Here is a 20,187-nt window from a genome sequence, read left to right as displayed (position 1 = left end):
CCACTAACGAATGCACACACACACATGCACACGCATACACACACACACACGCACACACAATCGTCCGCAAGAGGGCGCCGTCTCTATTATCTGTGGATGACGTCACGTGAGAGCACGGCCACGTGCGGGGGCTAATTTAAATGAGCTCGGAGTGGCATTGCCAGGCTGTATGCTTTGACAACAACCTGCAGACATGAAGTTCGTCCTGGTGTTGATGGTAGGAAAGATTATTTCTTTTCAGCACGTAACTCGCTTCACGGCGCTTGTGTTACATACGAACGTTACTTACCAGTCACGTGGTGTAGGTGTTTCACTTCACACGTGACGCTTCTCACTTCTCCTCTCACTCACTTTCATGTAGGTGCGTGTTGATTTATGGATGAACGTTTGGATTGTGCAATGACATTTGTTGTTTATTTATTGTTTGCAATACCAGTAGACTCACTGTGTTTGTCTGAAGTCAGATAAGCTCGCAGCAGTCACGTGACACTTGCACTGCCTGAACCTGTCCTAGTCGCTAGTCGTGTCCCATGTTCACCTTACTCTAGGTCCAGAGTCCACAGCCCCTAAGGTCCACAAGTACATTAACATTGCTGACAACCACAGTCGCACACGTGTACAGAACTCGGCTTACACAGCACTCACAAAATACTTATTTAAAACACGATGCAAACAACAATGTAGACAGAGAAGCAAGGTTGTGTAATGCTGTTGATGAAAGCAAATGTAAAGACGAGACCGACTGCACGCTGTGTACAGGTATCTGTACTGGCCCTCACCCTGGCCTGCGAGAAAGGGTCGGACTGCAACGCCAACGAGTGCTGCCTCATTCAGGAGGATGGCAGCCAGGTGTGTAAGCCACTCAAGCAAGCAGGAGAAGGTGAGCAAGATACGTCACCTCAATATCTACATGATCCTACAATGAGGGCAAGATAGGTGAATCTGGGTCATAACCACGGTGCCTGATACTTTCAGAGTGCCACGTGTTGAGTGGGCGGAGTCCTTACGAAATACCAGAGTTTCCGGTGAAGGAGTGTCCGTGCGAGCGATTCATGCTGTGCATATCTCCATCTTCTATGCTGGGGGCCAAAGGTGAGTCGGTGTTGTAGAGTGTAGAGTAGTCGCTAAAGGTTCGTCCTCCAGCTTCAAGACTTACTTATTGTTTCCTTCAAGAAACAGTTGACGATTTGTGAGTAAGAAGAAAAAACAACGACAGGTGTGCTGCGTTGCCATGACATCCCATGTGACTGGACTGTTGCAGGCACGTGTCAGGGACTGCTGCTCAGCTAACTCACCCCTTGCCGGCTGGTTATCTCACTGCGCATGTGCGACAATAAACACATTCACAAAAAGAACCTGGGAGTCTGCCGCTTATCTTTGTTTCCGTCTGAGTGCTCGAGACAACCGTCTGTGTGGATGTAGTAGGGTCACTGAGCCGTGTCGTCCACTCATGCAGCAGAAAGTCTGCCTTCATCTTCCTTCAATATCTGTCTATAATAACACTGATGCCAACAATTTTGACACATCACCAAATATTGTACATAACACAAGCACCAACAGTTCTCTCATCTGAGTGAGAGTACCTATTTCATTCGGAGGCCGCGGCGGGAACACTATGCTCACACTTTCTGGTACATTCTGTAACCTGTAGCCACACTACTACCATACACTACGTTGTCTCTAAGCCACAGGTAAGGGTACAATCACCTGTGGCACCGGCTGGTCCGTGAGACCCTGACTGTACCCAGGGTGTGCTTCAGCATCTAGACAGCGGCAACATTTGTGACTCGATTGTTTTCTCAGGAAGCTGCCATTGGCGCCAGACGATCATCAGCTTGAGTGCGTGTGTTTGACTGTGCGCCTGTGATGTGTGTGCGCTGAAAGAGGAAAGAGAGAGAACACACAGAATGGAGCAGAGAGAGGAGGGAGGAAGCGAATGAGGGAGAGAGAACAAAAGGACTGAAAAGTTACAAACGGTTACACATGCTCAGGCGCTCTCTTACCTCCCTTGCACGCGTGACTTCACTGCAAGGAGAGAATTAATTGCTCACCTGTCCCCTAGGCTACGGATAGCAAGCAATTTGTCACAAGGACCCGTTGTCATGGTGACAAATCGTTCCGACATCTGACCCACATTCACACGACTTTCTCCAAGTCGTCTGCAGCACCTGTGGCTAGACAGGAAGCTTTGTAGTCTCATGCCTCGTTTTAGCAGTTAACTGGAAAAAATCGTCTGCCAGCTGTCCAGGGATATTAGTTGGTGGCAGGACACCAGGAGCCCCTACTTGGTGACGGCCAAGCGAGTCTGTTATGGCCACGTGACCCAGCACGAACGTTCTCGAAGACTGTGCTGACACTACCTTGATGCTGCGGAGGCCAGAGAAAGAACCGACTTACAAACATCAAGGTGGACCAGTCGTTCGTGCTTACCTGCATGCTATCGCCCGACACACGTGTGTCAGCTGCCGCGTCTCTCCATGTCCTCCCCCCACCCCACCTACGACGGGTAGCAGTCAAGGGTCGAATGAATGAAGGACGCTGGGAGAGACGTCAAACAGGAAGTGGCGCTGCACATGTCAGAAGGAGGACAGAGTCGTTTGTTATTGCTGACACTCGTCACCTGACGACTGTAACGACAATGCAGCACATCAGTCTCTGTATACGACACCAGCACAGCTGAGTGCGACACCCACACAGCTCTGCGCTCCCTGCCTCTCTCGCTCCACCTGCGACATGCGCTCCAGGTAAGGCCATCCAGAGGCTCTGGCTTTTCTAATTTCACCACTGATTTCATGAGATCGTTAATCTTTTGGCGGATAATCCAAGCTTAATGAGGTAGGCTTATCCACTTTCAGCGAGTAATAATCTCGATTACACACAGGTAATGATTGAAGTGTAAGGTGCTAAATGTTTTGACCTCATCCAACTGCTGCTTCTATTCGCTTATTGGACTCTGCGACTGTAGCATTTATTTTATCCTAAAGTAAACATCCACGACTGGCTGAAAGTCCGTGAACTGGCTGACTGACTGGCTGACTGACTGGTTGACTGACTGGTTATTGGCTGCAGCTCACCTCACCTGGCGGCGCTGCTCCTGTGGCTGCCTCACGTGCGGGGCTATCCTACCTACGCTGACGTCATTCCCAATGGCGACCAGGTGTCGGTGCTGTGTCCAGACGGCGGTCAGCGGGTCACGTGGCTCGGTGTCGGTCATTACAACGTTACGGGCAGCGGACCGCTCAACCCCTTCGGGGTGGATTTCCTGAGTGCGGGCCGGGTGAGACAACCTTTTTTGCCACTAGTTTTTAAAAAGACGGTGTTACTGTAGAGAATGGATTCCAGAAGTTTCTACGAGTAGGGTCGTCACTGACTATGCCTTTAGTTGGCAGGACATAGTCAGGGACTAGTACTGCACATAGGATAGTCAGGGACTAGTACTGCACATAGGACAAAGTCAGGGACTAGTACTGCACATAGGATATAGTCAGGGACTAGTACTACACACTGGACATAGTCAGGGACTAGTACTGCACACAGGACATAGTCAGGGACTAGTACTGCACATAGGATAGTCAGACTAGTACTGCACACTGGACATAGTCAGGGACTAGTACTCAGCGACACCGAGGTGTACTGTCACCTGATACCCAGTCTCTACACAGGGTTGGTCGCCAGGCCTCTGTAGTGCCGACTCAGATGGCGACGGGAGGTCCAACGGTGAAGAACTTGGTGACCCTGGCTGCACGTGGACCCTGGGCGCACCGCCCACGTTGACCACAAACATTTCTCACCCAGGTAGATCGTGGTGAATGTTTGCTTTGTGTACTTTGTGTCGGAGCAGTCTTATGTCAATATTTGTTACCTGCTTTAAGATGTGACCACCAAATCTGTATGTTAAAATATCAACGCTTGGACGACTGCAGGGTGGGTGAGTGAGCAACTAGTGACTGACATGATACAACACACCTAATGACAGACATGACATAGCACAACTAGTGACTGACATGATACAACACACCTAGTGACAGACATGACATAGCACAACTAGTGACTGACATGATACAACACACCTAGTGGCAGACATGACATAGCACAACTAGTGACTGACATGATACAACACACCTAGTGACAGACATGACATAGCACAACTAGTGACTGACATGATACAACACACCTAGTGACTGACATGATACAACACACAGACATGACATAACACCCTTAGTGACAGACATGATACAACACACCTAGTGACAGACATGATACAACACACCTAGTGACAGACATGACATAGCACAACTAGTGACTGACATGATACAACACACAGACATGACATAACACCCTTAGTGACAGACATGATACAACACACCTAGTGACAGACATGATACAACAACTAGTGACTGACATGACATAGCACAACTAGTGACTGACATGATACAACACACAGACATGACATAACAACTAGTGACTGACATGATACAACACTATGACACATGACATAGCACAACTAGTGACTGACATGATACAACACACCTAGTGACAGACATGACATAGCACAACTAGTGACTGACATGATACAACACACCTAGTGACAGACATGACATAGCACAACTAGTGACTGACATGATACAACACACCTAGTGACAGACATGACATAGCACAACTAGTGACTGACATGATACAACACACCTAGTGACAGACATGACATAACACACCTAGTGACTGACACCTGTGTCTGAGACATTTTTATTCCATCAGTTCACTGTGAACTCTAACATTCTGCTCTAGGCATCTGTGAGCCGGTGGACAGTGAACTGTGTCGTATGCCAGCCAACGGTTCCACTGTTGCCTATGACGTCATCAGTTCCCTCTGCGCCCACACCGCAGTGTCTGACGACCCGCATCCTCCATGTGACACCCTCATCCCTACTGCAGGTGAGCTAGGTGTCCTCCTGTTCCTTGTGCAGTCTCCCCACCTTACACCGGTCCCTGCAGTCGTAAATAATGCACTCGTTATGTGGGATCGATCAACCAATCAATCAATCAATCATAGCTGACGTAGTATAACGGCTCATGTTGCTGGCTCTGTGCTCGCCATCAGATGTCCACAAGGCGACATTCAGACTCAAGCCGCTGACGGTGTCCAAGAAAAGCGACAGCGTCAGGTGCGAGAGCTTTGTGTTCAACCCCGCCGGCAGCAGCGACGACTACCACGTCATTGCTCTCGCGCCCATCGCCAACATCAGCGGGGTGGTCGCTCGCATGATGATGTATGTCTGTAAAGGTGAGTGTCAGCCCTCCCGTGATGACGTGTGAGTGCTACTCACTAGTACACCGAGCTAGCTACCGTCATGAGATAATCTAGCGGACTATGGCGGTAACGCCGACTACTACCGTGACGTAGTCGTCTAGTGGCTGTCTATCGTTGATAACAGTGTCGGGTAGTTCACTTGAGAGCTGTTTGTGGTGACGACACTCCTTGTCTCTTAAAGGTGAGAAGCTGGGCAGCATCGGTGAATGCAACACCACCCCAGATCCTTCCTCTTGTGAGGTGATGAGCGTGTGGATGCCGCCTCTCAAAGACGAGTGTCTGCACCACAACACCGGCATCCGCCTCGTGACGGGAGGACTCAAGTTCACGTCCTTCATGCTGCAGGCACGTGCACTCACCTGAGAGCCTGCGCGCGCGTGTGTGTGTGTGTGTGAAAAAACCATTCTACAGTTCCTGAAATGATAGAAATGATAGAATGGGACACTGACAGGGTCGTTGCGATGATAGAAGTGACGGTTGACGGTGTAGTCGTGTCAACTCGCTCTGTTCGCGGCAGGTACACCTGAGGAAGTCCACGGAGGAATCTGATCTGACTGGCGACTTCGGGGTCACCGTTTACTTCTCGTCCTCGTTCCGTCAACAAGACGCCGGCATGTTGGTGGTGGGAAACGACTACATCACCGTCCCTCCACAATCCCCTGCGGCCATCGTCACTTCCGACTGTACCAGCACGTGCACGCGCTCGCTGTTTAGTGGCGACATTTACATCACCTCTGCTATCAGCTTTCTTCAAGAGCTCGGTGAGAAAGGCGCATTAAGCGGTTGTTTTGAGTTACACTGAAATTCGGCCATCAGTCTTTGATATCCATAGCCTGTCACATTGTAACAAGCCATTCATCTGCCATCTCTTCTGCTCCTCCTTCCTGCCTCCACCGCATGGCCACTCAGCTACTTGTCCCACATTTAAATGGAATGTTGTGGGTGTTGCAGGCACCGGTCAAGAGATCACCATCTACAGACAGGGCAGCGTGGCGACTGACCACATCAACATCACCTTCGCTGACTCTGATGCAGCACGCATGATGACGTGAGTGGACATGGCTACCTGTCCTTTACAGGTGTGTCTGACGTCTGCGCTGTATAGCGATGAGATTCAACTGCCGGCGTTCTTTCACGAGTCGTCCAAACTGTTGCAGATTCCAGAATCCGATCCTGGTGCAGCCTGGTGACGTCATCAAGACCAGGTGTCGGTACAACTCCCTGGACATCCACACCACAACCTTCAACAGCGAGGCTAACCCGGGTGCGCCGTGGGAGAGTTGTCGCGCCTACCTACGCTTCTACCCGGCGCAGCATGCAGCGCCCAGCCCGACGTGTGTGTCATGGAAGTCCCTCCTGACCTGTGACCCGGAGACTGAGGGAGGCTGCACGGCCGCCGAGCGCCTCAAGTTCGAGCACCAGAACGTGGTCCGCACGCAGGCCTACACCACAATCACCACCTCGTGCCTGCCCTTTGGCCCCTGCACCAGCGAATGCCGGGCGGCCATTACGGAGGTCCAGGCTCGAGAGCCATGCATGGCCAGCTCGGACAGTTGGTTGCGACTCAAGGCCACGTCCCTGATTACCAGCACCTTCGGTCAGTCTCTTCTCGCGAACCTCGCTGGCTGCGACCTGGACCTGTACATCGACTCTGAGGCGGCGGCTGCAGAAGAGAGAGACAGGGAGGCGGCATCCAGAAGCCAACTGCTCAGAAGAAAGGTCGTCTGCAGCAAGGGGACGCAGCCTTCCGTCGTAGCACTTCCCATGTCTGTGGGCCTTCTCGCCATCTTCATCCTACTGACACTGGCTAGGATCTGATGTGCTTGTGGGTGACACTGGCTAGGATCTGATGTGCTTGTGGGTAACACGGGCTAGGATCTGATGTGCTTGTGGGTGACACTGGCTAGGATCTGCCAATTGTATTCAAGACCATCATGTTATTTTTCTTCCAAAATGTCAGTTTGAACTTCTTGTAGAGCGGTGCGATTGGCGTGGACAGGGTGATACGAGAGGGCAGGACGATTTTCCATTCTCGTGTCACTTCTCTCCCTCTCACACACTCTACCCCTCACACAATAACAAACAAACAAACAAACAAACAAACAAACAAACAAACAAACAAACAAACAAGACAGATATAGTGTTCCAGACGAATCTTTATTACAACAATGTTCACCACTTTATTAATAGATACAGCTGCTGGCCCTCTGATTTCAAGCGACACAAGTGCCTGCATGTATAGCATCACTGCGCGTGGACTCTTGTAGCTACACTGCACTGCATGGTGACTACAGCACATCACCTTGTCCACAACACCAGCAGACACCGCCACATCGCAACTCACCATCTGCTTCCTTCCCAGGGTGCTCGGAGCGCGGGCGGTTGTGAAGTCTTTAATACACTACTGACATAGAAGCAGCCTCGTTCTGATTTCTAGTGTGTTCTAAAATTCAGCAAGCAAAGTGCTGAGTTCGCTGGCATGCAGAAGGAACCTGGACTTCTGCTAAAGATGCAATCATCTCTGCCGTCTACGTACCGCCTGTAGATTCTATCGATGATGCAGTTGTTTTTTGATTGCTGGTCTTCTAAGCATACAAACACATGCACAAGATATTTCTGAACCCTGAAAGCTAAGAAGGAAGGAAAGAAACAACATGTGAAGTTGAGTGAAACGCAATATAAACTGTGTATCAGCAAGACAGCTGACTACAGCTATTGCTGCAAGTATGTCGGAGCATCAACATCCACCCAGCCTATAAATAACGTGGAGAATGAAGTTAACTATTGCTGTAAGGGCATCAACACCTTGGTAGCCTAGCAACATGGCGAATAAGGACCAGTTCCAGCCGTTCTGACATCACAGCACCTTTGGTCAAGACTCGAGAAGATCAGCCACCACTGCAACACTGGACAAAGTCGCGTGTCAACAGCGTTAATTCAGTTTCTAAACAAATCCCTGCTCTAAGGTGAGCGTCTGTCAAAAGACAAAATAAAATAAAACAACAAAAAACCACGAATTCAGTTGAAAAGAACTGCTGTGAAATTATGGGCATTTCGTTTTAGGTGCAGTCAGTGTGACAAAGACTAGGGTTGTATTACTAAGGGACTTGTTACGTGGCAACTACAAGAACATAAAGGGTACAGACCCTCGTCTTCAGTCCGGTACAACTGCCCACGGTACCTGCCAACACCAGGCTGCACGCAGGTGTACATCAAGGGCGGCCCAGCGTAATAACGCCTGTAATAATGCTAGACACTATGCCATCTGCCGAGGACAGCTGATAAAACAAGAGCAACTCCTGGTATTTCCTTGCGGTTGACACTTCAGACTAACATGCTGTGACTGTGGAGTGCAGTGACAGCTAACGGTAAGACAGCTACCTCTCCAACAAGCCTTGACTGTAGAGTCTAGCTACATGTAACAAGCACAAGGTGGCCGGCTCAGTTTAACTAGTTACCTCTAGCAGGTCTACATCATGGCATCAAGTCACATCTTACAAGCCCAGACTTGGGTAAATGGGTCCTGACAAGCAGGACTCGGACAGACAGCCGACATCCCATCGTCAGTGTGCTCCTTACGACGGCCTCTTTGGCTCTTTCACTCCTCAATACGATTTGTCAACAGACATGGCACTAGTTCACAAATACTTTCATACTGTCACGTGTGCGAAGCACTGATCACGCTTTGAGTTGTGGCGTGATATACACGAAATGAAGAGTTGATTAAGTACACACACACACATGCTAAAACACGTAGATAAGGAAGAAAATTGCTGCTTCACTCAGGAAGTGCTAATTAAGTTACGAAGTCTGTTGCCAATAGGTAAAAATGACAATATTGGTACTGCTTAACTTTATTTCTATATACCATTACAATTCAGCTAAAATATGCTAGATCGGCACACACATTTTGAAAGGCACCCGTCGCATAAAAACGAAGGGCAAGACACGCTTGCAACGTCAGCTTGACATTGCACCCCCGGATTTGCAATTACTGTCCCCCTCTATATAATCGACGATCTCCAAGATGTGACGGGCGAAATGAATCGATGTGATTGGTTCTATTTCGAAATCCTCTGTTTCTGCAAAGATTTCTTTCTGCTTCACACAGCATCAAGAATGCAGCAGCCATCTTTAGCTAGTCTCGAGTGAGTTGGAGATGTTACGAGAAGACCCGCCCTTTATCGCATTTAGAGACTCGGTCGGCCTTTACTGGTCTGTAAGCAGCTTCGAGACACGACAAGACCTCTGCCCAAGCTAGCTGGCAAGCTTCAGTTCCCGCTGCATTACAACAGAAACTCCTTCAGCAGACAGCGAGAGCAAACAGACCAAGCCCTGTGATTTTTTTAAAAAACTAATGTATTGTTTCTTACAGTTACTCCGCATATTTCATCTAACAGTAGACTTTTCTTTACACGGATGACAATCAGACGTCACAGCTACAGCATGACCATTGACATGTTAAAGACATCGCTGACAAAACCCTGGCAGTTATGTGGCTTGAGAAACCGTATATACAAATATGGCAATGATTATACACAACTTTGGCGGAGAAAAGACATCTGTACAGCGAGGCTGTAAACAGCCTGTCACTCCCCACCCACTGTAGCACCTATCCCAGGGTCTTTTCTCACAACAGCATTGAGCCTGGCACAGACCACGCCCTTACACCACGTACAGGAGACACGAGAACCAGGCTGAGGCGGCAGAAAGAGCACAGTGCAGCCGAGGGTATGAAAGTCCCATCTGCTGTCTCCCCCACCCGAACTCGTAAGAAAGACAAAGATCTCTAAACAAACGAACAAGCCGAACGCCCAGCTTGGCGGCAAGTCAAAATTGTACACTGAACACGTCCTAAGATAAACATACTACGAACACCTCCTTCAACGACTGTATTGCGTATTCAGGAGGGTACACCGATTCTACATTTCACTGAACAAACGGTTAAAGTCTAAAAACACCACCTTCAAAGTAGCTATTTCATGTGCTGGTTATGAGTATAGGCAAAATCAGCTTTGCACTAACAAAATAACGACAACTTCTGAAAGGAAAAGTTGGTTCTATGAAGAGAGGAAGGGCAAGGGAGCAGGTCGCTGAAACAGCAAAGAGCTGGTTTTTATTTTTCTGTTTAAACACCTCAGCGGTTCGCAATCCTTGACGCACTAGGGGAGATGTCAACAAGATGGCTCCAAAGTCAGCTACCAAACAAAAAGGCAAATGACAAACAGTGATGCCGTTGTGTGCCTGGGGTGAAGGTCTTCGTGACAGCTTTTACCGCGCGTCGGCTGCCGTTGTGGCAGAGAGTGGGAAAACCGCTTGTGTGCATCCGTTCGTATGGCGCGTTCTCCTCACAGTCATCAAAACTATATCGCCTACACAGGTGATCAAGCTCACAAACTACCCGTACAAAGCAGGCGTTACATAGCTTCAGGTGGTACGCAGAGGCCTTGATAAACTGTACACTTCTGTATACCCACTTACCGTACAGAGGCAGAGGAAACGGCAATTACATATAGCAAGTCTACTAAATAAGACAGCGGGTCTCAACCTTTTACTTGTGACGCCCCCCTGATGAACAAAGGTACGTCCGCGCGCCCCCCTGCGCCAGTAATGTAAGCTAATTTCACTAATACCGGTATAAGAAACTTTAAAAAAAAAAAGACCACCCTCGCGAACCCCTTGTAAGCACGTCGCCCCGCCCCCCCCCCCCACTCCAGGGGGACGCGCCCCACCGTTTGAGAACCGCGGGACTAAGATGACCTTACTGTACACTACACAAACGTTAGTCCCACTTGCTGCACACTTGCGCAGGGCAGCACCACTGAGCGTTTTTTATGTTTAACGGCGGCCACTGGGGCAGTAGTGCCCAGTCATCAGCACTGACCTTTTTTCTGGACTGCGCCTGATCGCCGCGCTGTATGCGGTCGACGTCCTGCGTGTAATTTAGTCGGCGATAGTCGTTCCATTGTTACCTGTCCGGAAAGCCTCAGGACCGCAACCCCGCCCCTTCTCCTCCGGTCAACACGCATAGCCTGTAGGTGCACGGCCCCCTGGGCACACCACCGTATTGAGAATCTGACATTTTATTTGTGGCATTTTCAGTATCCAGTTAACTAAAAATTTCCGCAAGGCTACGATCCCTATACTGTACCAAGTGTCACTGGGAACCAGTATGCGCTGTGTTGTGCCGCTTTTCACTCACAGCGAGGTAAGTGTAAGCAAGGGTGTCGTGCTAATAAGGCTAGACAGATGATGATTGGGTTAGAGAGATGACGTTATTGGCACTAGCACTGGCTGGCCTAGACAAATGATGCTATCAGCAATCCAGCTGGCTATATTACACATGACACTATCGACAGTAGCCCAAGTTAGGCTAGAGAGATGACTTGCTCAACAATCCTGCTGGAAAGGTTAGATGACAATATCGATAATCCTGCTGGGAGGGTTAGGTGAGACTATCAACAACCCTGCTGGCGGCCAGAGAGAGACACTGTCAGCACTCCTGCGGACTTGTGTGGCGAAAAGGTGTGGGCACGAGCCTGCCCGCCAGGTAGCTGTCCACAAACTCCGTGACCACCTCACAGCTCATGTCTGTAGCCGGAGACACGTACACCTGCTGCTCGGGGCTATCCAGTATCACCAGCAACGGCGAGCGGTCTTCCAGGTGAGCAAAATCTCTCACCTGGTCACAAAACTCGTCCTATGTAAACAGATAATGAAAAAGAGTATTGGTGAGTCCTGTGTGATCCAGTAAAACTGAAGTCAGATAATGCTGTTTATATCACGTGAGAAGTGTTAAAGTACATTCCTACTGAAAAAAAAGATCGCTTAGCTGCGATGGTCTTGTTTACACAATACAACCGCCACAAAAATCTGCGACTAGTTTTTGTGGTTAAGATGCCATCGAGTATTGTTTGAATAGCAAATATATATATATATCAAAGCCCATTAAAAACACAAAAAGATCTTGGGCTCAAAGAATCAAGATTCCGTGTTAAATTTATAACCAGTTTATTCATCTGAATTTATTCAATCTCAGTTGAATGTACATCACCTCATGAATTTATTATGACTGTACTCACATCTCCTGCGTAAAAAAACAAGAGTTCCTGGTCCTCTCCCTTCTGATGTTCTCTGACCGCCACGTCGTGTAGGACTGCTCGCGCCTCCAGCAACTCTTCTTCTTCTCCGTCTGCACAAGCACGCACACATATATATACACACACATTCTGCTTTCCTTCCTGATGTTATGTTCCCCCAGTGGAAAGTCAGGAATCAGTTCCTCAAATAGTGTTCAATTCTAGTGACTTCTATCATGCTACTTTTTTCCCTGCACAAATTGGTTTGTCTGCAGGCTATCACTCTCCCTCCCGCATCTTTTCCCGCCATACCTCTTCCCTCTGAATCATCACTGGTGTATTGCTAGATGGTCAAACTTCCCCACCAATTTACCAAGTTACTCACTGACGGTCAAGCAGAAAAGTTCTGACCTGTGAAAAGAATCAAGCAGATATTCTCGTTTAACTGAACTGCTGCCATCTGAGTGAGCTCATTCAGTGGCTTGGGGTACCATGGGAAATCCTGTTTGTAAGACACAAGGCATCATCATCAATCATCATCATCATCCTCATCAATCCTCAATCAATCATCATCATTTTTACCGTTAAACCCCTCCGCTTCATTATGCTGTTGTCATCAACACCATAAAAATCACTCATCTCAGCCCCTCATAGTCAACATGAACGACATGAGAAAAGATTTTTTAAAAAGACATGCAAACAATTTAACACGCAGACACGAAACCCATTTAGTCCAAATCTATACAGACATAAAGCCTACTTAGTTCAATCCCCAGGAACAGACACAGACATCAAATCCACTCAGTTCAACCTCTCGCGGACAGATACACACAAACACATCAAACCTACATAATCCAACCTTTTACTGACAGACACACATCAAACTCAATCCAAGCTCTCGCAAGCCAGACAAGACGGCAGAGACACAAGAGGACAGACAGGCATGACTGAAGGCGTGGTCTTACCAGACCGGCGGAGTCGTGCACAATGGCCTGGCGCCCGTTCATGGTGATCAGCCCACCTTTCTCGTCCAAAATGACAAGGCTAGGTATGCCTGCACACAGTCACACATACAGGAGTCAAAGGCTAGGGCAGCTGCTACTCGTCTGTATTACTCTAGGTTTACTCTCTGAAGTCCACATATACTAACGGCTGCCTACCATCTGAGGTGCATCGCATACAGATAATACTCAATGTCACACACCTCATTTCCATACCCAGTCGATGTGATACAGCAGACTAAGCTGGGCATTCCACTGGAGGTCGTGGGTGTGGGTCAAAGGTTACAGTATTAGACAAATTTTCTCTATGCGTGTATAGGCCGTACACAGCAGGACGGGACAGTCAGAGAGGAGAGGCGTGTAGGCTCTACATCTGTGGTATAGAAGGAAAGGGAGGAGAAAATATCAATGGTTGTGAGGAACCCCCCGCAAAAAAATACTTGTAGATGGCGCAATGTAAGAATGGTCTATGACGTCACGTGCTGAAGGCAAGCACCGTGTTTATTCACCTTACCTACCACGCTTCTTCCCTGCACATTACTAGTTGTCTGATTTTTTTTAACAATAAAACCCAAAGAAGAGCTACCTTTCACGTTGGTCCGTAAGAACCAGTAGCATCCATGACCCACTGAAGAAAGGCGTATTCACACGGTTCAGTGAGAATCAGCAGTAATGTCCCAATGATGAGAGGAAAGTTCACAATTAAATGTAAAACAGCAAATAAACTTCTAGTTCAAGTGACAGAAAATAGAGTCGGGCGTGTTTCGCGACCTGACATCGTTGCGGTGCAGGAGGTTTTACTGCAGGAGAACTCCTCAGTGCACTTACCGTCGATGCCAAACTGCGTGGTGATCTGCTGCAGCCTGGGGTCGTGGAAGGGGATGACTAGCCAGGGCATACAGCCCACATGCTGCTGGAACGACTCGACGCTGCGATCAGAGGTGACGAAGACGATCTCGAAATTGCGGCCTGCCTCCTTCAGCCGCTCGTAGGTCCTCGTCAGCTCCGGCGTGAAAAACTTGCAAGGGGGACACTGCACAGAGGCCACTTAGGGCTTAGTACAAACGTGAAGCGGGGCACTGCACACGGTCACTATCATGCTTGGCACAAACATAAACAAAGGTCACGACAGTACTTAGCACAAACTTATAGTTGGGGTCTATAAGCACGAAGTCACTTGACGCAAACACAATTTGCTTTTTAGCCTCTTGTATTAAGTTCAATGTGGGAGGACTGAGTTATCGCAATGTTTGTCAAAGAATAAACATTTTACAATTACTACGCAGCATTTTAAAGCAAGAAACCAAGGTAAAAAGAGAGAGTACAAGGCGTGATAACTAGGACAGAGAGACGTTAAAACGTCCACTGCATAAAATGCACAACAACACATCCTTAATCATTTAACCGCTTGTGTCCAACGCCAGTAAATGCAGTCAACAGTTTCTACGTTCTTCCCACACAGTACTCCGTTTGCGTGTGTTTTACACTCAGTAGTCTCTATGTGTTCTCACACAGTCAACACTTTTCATATACTGCCTACAAATGTAATAGTTTCCAAGGAAGCAGTCTGACAAAGGGAGCAGAGTTTACATGTGAAGATATTTTACATCTTTCACTCTCTGTATATAATAAACGTCTCCGCAGTCAAAAGACTACTAATACTCTGCCTTGAAGACATATATTCTTTATAACCAGAACCCCTACATATATTTCCAAGAAACAATTGCCAGCGGTCCTGTCTGATGCTTCCGTCAGATGCAAAACTGAAGACGCCAGTCGGCGCTACGTTCCTTTCTCGCCTGACACAAGTGCACAAGCAGTTCATGCATTCCTGTGCTGGGACTCAACTACAAATGCTTCAGAAGAAGGTAGATTCTCTTTTCTGAGTTAAATCCACTTTTAGGCCTGCACCTGTTTCCAAAGACATTTCCAATCTATTTCTGCAATGGCTGTATGATTCTCTGAGGGCTGGGTTACGAGCCTAAATTTCTAATGAACTTCCGGTCAATGTCAAAACCTCTATGGGCACGACTGACAAAATGTGTTTTTAATTTTAAAGTATTCCAGAATTAACAGACTTGTGGTCAGTACAGTCTGATGGTAAGATGGCAAAGCACCAGAAAGGAGAGACAAACATCCACTATGAAAATGTGGCAGACGCTGTCAATGAAATGTGAGATCGTTAGTTCATTCTACAGACTGCCTCTGTCACAAGCACAGCAGTAAAACGTAACAGCAATGCACTAGCAAGTTAGTCAGAAACACAACATCCGCGATAATGTAGTCAGCTTAATCACTTTACATACACGCCCACAAAGAATCCTGCCGCTTCAATCAGCGAAAAGCTGAAAAAATTCATCCGCTGCATAACTTGATCATATCATTCTTGCATCCAATGACACTTCTTCGTCCACCATATCTTACCTTTCTTTTAACGCCACGATGTCTTTCTTTCATCAAATATATCAAATAATTTCATCGACAATGTTACCCGATACCCTTTGTGTATCGACTGCATCTTAAATCAATCATACCTTTCTTTCATTTGCTGTATCTTGACTTCACCATACCTTTCTTTCATGAATTATTCTTGCCTGGAGAAGGCGACAAGTAATGGTGAAGCTGCTGTAGTGAGTAAAAAAAAAATAAAAACCCAAACAGGAATAAATGGTGACAGGTGTTGGCAGCAAGCTACACACCAAAGACGAGCGTTTACGTGGGCTTGAGTAAGACGTGAAATTTGGGTTGGTGGGTCATTTCTGTCGAGTGTTATTCTGTCTTGAGTGGTCACCTGAGAATTAAATGTACATACTTGTACATAATAACACAACTTCACTGGGAGAGAGAGAGCAAGCAAGCAGCTGATGAAACAATAATTTATTTCAAACTATCCGCCTTTGGCTTAAGTGACACGCTCTCTCAACGCTCCCATTATCCATCTACTCGTTCTTTCCAGACGAGTAATAGCATGTTGGTTGAGGGAGGGTAGAAGGTATGCAGAAGCTTCCTTTCCCTCTCCCACACATTCTTGGCAGTTGATCTCTGTATGGAAGTGTTGTCATGCACTGTTTCTGTCTGCAGTCCGATTCGTGACAAGTCGTTCCGGCATTCTCTTTGTTCAGACGCCCGAGTCGTGAGAAGCTTTCTGCATGCTTCTGTATCTTGGCTACCCACACCACGTCTTCGTCATGAGATGCTCAGGTAGTGGCATACCCAGCGCTTTCCATGCAAATCTTTCGGACGTCAGGAAAAAACAAACAGCTGTACGACGATTCCTGACTAAAAAAAAAAATAATAATAATTAATAAATAAAACTCCGTCAAGCTACCAACTGAAGAACAAAAGCCAGTCACGAAAGTTTGGGGGTTTTTTAAGTAAAAGAAACTCATGGAATAGCCTGTGCTTGCAACAGAACCTTGAAACAGCTATTGGAAATGCAACTCTTTAACGCATGAAGTTTGACTGACTTTATACGTGACCGGTCACACACTGCCGCACCTGAAAGCGTGACGCGGTCGCATACTTTGGTGTACATAAACGATGCACCTGACGCAGCTGGACAAGCAGCCTTGAACGCCCTTTACGTTCTTCACTTTTCTCGAAAAACTATCAAATGAAGACGGTTGCAAGTCCTTTCACCACAAGCAATGAGTCTCCCGCTAGTCAGCCAAGTGTTGAACGCTGGAAGGCGCTGCGCTCATCAGATGTGCAGATATGCACGTCTGAAAACTCAGCAGCTAACAGGTGAAGTCGTTGTCAAGTTCAACGTAAGTCAACCCGTCACACGACTTTACCACACTCCACTACTGGCGGCAAATACTCCCGGTCAAAACTGTCAAAATGTCCACGTTGTGCGGGGTGTGTGAACTGTCGTAACTCACCGAATGGTTTGATGAACAAGACATTTAGGAAATCCAAGACTTACAACCAGTCACAATTCATGCATGTGCACATACGCACCAAAGACTAGCTAATGAAGTAATGCTACTCACAGGCACATGCCTAGCAAGTTTCTGTAATGATGGTCAGCGCTCATTAAACCAGTTTCTAGTGAAGGGGAGACAAGCGTTGAGGTACTGCCTGCCCTCGGGTCTCTCTCTGTTAAAGCCCTCTTATAACTGTTCACAGGAATACAACTGGTATTACTCGAACAAGAAAACATTGTTCCTTTACAGACGGCAAATCGTCTGCTAGACTTTCTGATTGATTAAAACTTGAATACAGTGCTCGGGCAGTACCTGCGGAGTAGCCTTCCCCCTAATGTGAAATCTGTTTTGTACGTCTTCGAAACCGAATTACTCAAATTTATTTTTTAATTTTTGAAACTTCTTGTTGCATCCCAGCTTGCTCTCATCCCACCATTAAATCAACATAATGCTATTTTGTCACTACACTTTGTGACCTCACTATTCGCCCTACATCTTTTTACACTACGCACTTTACATTACAACACTGTGTGTATATATCTCTACAGTATAAAGTATTTTATGCATGTTGTTGTATTTTTCTTGATGAAGAAATTCTTTCCTATTTTTAGGGTGACGGAAGTATTAGGAAGAAATTCACACACACACAAGTCAGTGGTGTCAAAATCTTTGGTCAATATTTCATCTACGTTGATTTTCTAAGTTAACTGTAACATAGCCGGTAACATCAACATAAAATAAAAGATTCTCTAAAGCAATATACACCAGAAAATAAAGCCTGCAAAATTTACTTAGGATTGGACAAATGGTGCGGATTAGCTAAAGGGGTCATACAGTTTTATTTATATTAAGATAACAATAATTAAGAAGACAACAATATACACCAAACAGACAGCCCCTGATAGCTAAATGCGTTCTTCCTCGCGCGTGTAGTTTTTGCTAACGCCATTCACTTAACCGCTATATCTACATGTACAACCGCGGGGGTAAAAAAAAGCAGGAAGAGAGGAAATGTTGTGACTTGCAGGAGAGGCCAGGGGAAGGGTATGAGATAGAGGACAGAACGATATGCAAAACGTTTCTCACGAAAGGGAAGGCTACCCAGGCAACAGCACTGCGCTACATAAACCGCCGGCTTTTTACTGCCGTGAGATATATGCCAGCCTCTCCTCACTCGCCTGCCTTTCAATCGTGTCAAGGCACAGATCGCACTTTGTATCGGAATGGCTCACTCAAGGAGAGGTGCGCGCCAGAAAAAAAAACATCTCTTAAACCCCGCAAGGAGAATCGGCATCAAGCGGATAGGCCAGGAAAATAGAGGAAGCGGCAGTGGGGGAGTTTGTCGATGATTATGTCTGTGTTTGTTACTGACTGCTCTCGTCTCTACAAGACGCGTCCAGCTCCTGTGCTACTCCTATTCCTTGCAGCTTCTGGCTGACATACAAGGCAGACTAAAGATGTCCACATCTTGGACCTTTGACCTAAACATTCCTTCTTTAACAGTTCTTCAGCAAGTCTTTGCAAGTCTTTGCTGCCCCGATCGCGATCTAACAGATACCCGACACCCTTGAGACACCACGTGACCGATCAGTGAACCTCCTCCCCCTTGAATGTCACGCACAATTCCTACAGCCTCGTGACCGCACCACAGCTTTGTTTGTTGGGACAAGACAAGACACCACCAGTAAATGCAACTCCCGCAAAGACAGGCACCACAGCTCAGTAGGTTTGGACAAGACAAAGAGACGCAAACCTGAAACAAAGGGGGCAGGGGGAGGAAAGTCAGGCAGGCAGACAATGGCCCATTACGACCCACAGCACACCCAAGTCGTCTCACTAACCGCAGTCTGAAAGACAGGAGATAAACGTCTAGCGTGTATTAGATGTAGCAGTTGGTCAACCATGGCCTTCCACGGATCTCTGAAGCGTTTTCACGTCAGCTGTTGCTGATTCTAGCTCATCTGCTCATTGCTCACCATACAGCGTGTCTCGTCTGCTTCCCCGGGGGGGGGGGGGGGGGAAATTGGTTTTTTACGCCGTGCCAGCAACTGAGGCTGTATTACGGCAAGCAGCCAGCCCTGTAAACAGACGCCACGTGCAGAGAAAGAACAGCGTGCCCGAGACGAGAAATGAACTCTGGGCAGCCGACCTTCATTGTATTGGTGACAGGCGCTAACCGTTGTGCCACCGGACCGCTCGTCTGCTTCCCCGGGCCTCAGCACTAACCCAATAAGAAGTTTGCACACAGGCATTGTCTTCTGACTGACTTTCATCACACTCGCCCTTGTGACCTAACACCTGATCAGTGCATCATGCAATCAATACATCGTACATCGATTGGTGAACAACATGTGATAACATTTTCTACTGCCACACATGCTTTTGACGGTTCTATAATAGCAAGGGAAAAAAATAATAAGCAAAATTTGTAAAGCGAATACTCACACTCATAAGGAGTATCCTCTTAGCGCCTAAGAACAAGAATGAAACATGGACAGCATACGAGGGACAGGAAAACAAATAACCAGGGTTGTCCATGGGACATATTTTTCTATCCCGTCCCATCCCGTCCCATGGCAATTTATGCCTGTCCCATCCCGTCCCATCCCACGGGATGTTTCCCATGGGATTCCCATGGTATTAACAATCCTATGGACAACACTGAAAACCACATTTCGGCTTTTGTTCTATAATTCCTGCTACTTCACATACAATAGATGATTCAGAGGAAAGATTTAAATCCTTGATGAATGAAATAACAGTAAATTTATTTTGCAATATCAAGTATCGACTACCATGGGAAATACAAATGTGTGCTGTCCCATCCCATCCCATCCCATGGGACGTTTCCCATGGGATTCCCATTTCTATGG

The 20,187-nt window shown here is 47.3% G+C and overlaps 2 protein-coding genes across 2 annotated transcripts in view; one reads left to right on the top strand and one right to left on the bottom strand.

The window, feature by feature from the left end:
• Positions 1-82: 82 nt before the first annotated feature.
• LOC112561909 lies at positions 83-8,308 on the top strand. Its single transcript, XM_025234757.1, has 12 exons — positions 83-217; positions 760-880; positions 976-1,092; positions 1,262-2,744; positions 3,070-3,277; positions 3,663-3,795; positions 4,786-4,932; positions 5,099-5,281; positions 5,490-5,653; positions 5,826-6,069; positions 6,260-6,356; positions 6,466-8,308. The coding sequence occupies exons 4-12, from the start codon at positions 2,734-2,736 to the stop codon at positions 7,124-7,126; spliced, it is 1,848 nt and encodes a 615-aa protein (XP_025090542.1). The 5' UTR covers positions 83-217; positions 760-880; positions 976-1,092; positions 1,262-2,733; the 3' UTR covers positions 7,127-8,308.
• Positions 7,447-20,187, bottom strand: part of LOC112561910 (nucleoredoxin-like) — a 34,506-nt gene continuing 21,765 nt past the window's right edge. Inside the window, exons 3-7 of the mRNA XM_025234758.1 lie at positions 14,217-14,421; positions 13,353-13,441; positions 12,799-12,889; positions 12,391-12,500; positions 7,447-12,008 (exon numbers count right to left, since the gene is read on the bottom strand). Coding sequence (XP_025090543.1) covers positions 11,802-12,008; positions 12,391-12,500; positions 12,799-12,889; positions 13,353-13,441; positions 14,217-14,421 — 702 coding nt within the window. The 3' untranslated portion in view covers positions 7,447-11,801. The remainder of the gene's footprint in view (positions 12,009-12,390; positions 12,501-12,798; positions 12,890-13,352; positions 13,442-14,216; positions 14,422-20,187) is intronic.

Source organism: Pomacea canaliculata, linkage group LG4, assembly GCF_003073045.1.
Source record: "Pomacea canaliculata isolate SZHN2017 linkage group LG4, ASM307304v1, whole genome shotgun sequence".
In the NCBI taxonomy this organism is placed as follows: Eukaryota; Metazoa; Mollusca; class Gastropoda; order Architaenioglossa; family Ampullariidae; genus Pomacea; species Pomacea canaliculata.
This window is presented reverse-complemented; position numbering and strand designations above follow the sequence as displayed.

Coding starts and splice junctions, on each gene's coding strand:
- LOC112561909 (XM_025234757.1), top strand. Junction 3,278..3,662: donor ATTTCCTGAGTGCGGGCCGG/GTGAGACAACCT, acceptor GTCTCTACACAG/GGTTGGTCGCCAGGCCTCTG. Junction 4,933..5,098: donor CACCCTCATCCCTACTGCAG/GTGAGCTAGGTG, acceptor GCTCGCCATCAG/ATGTCCACAAGGCGACATTC.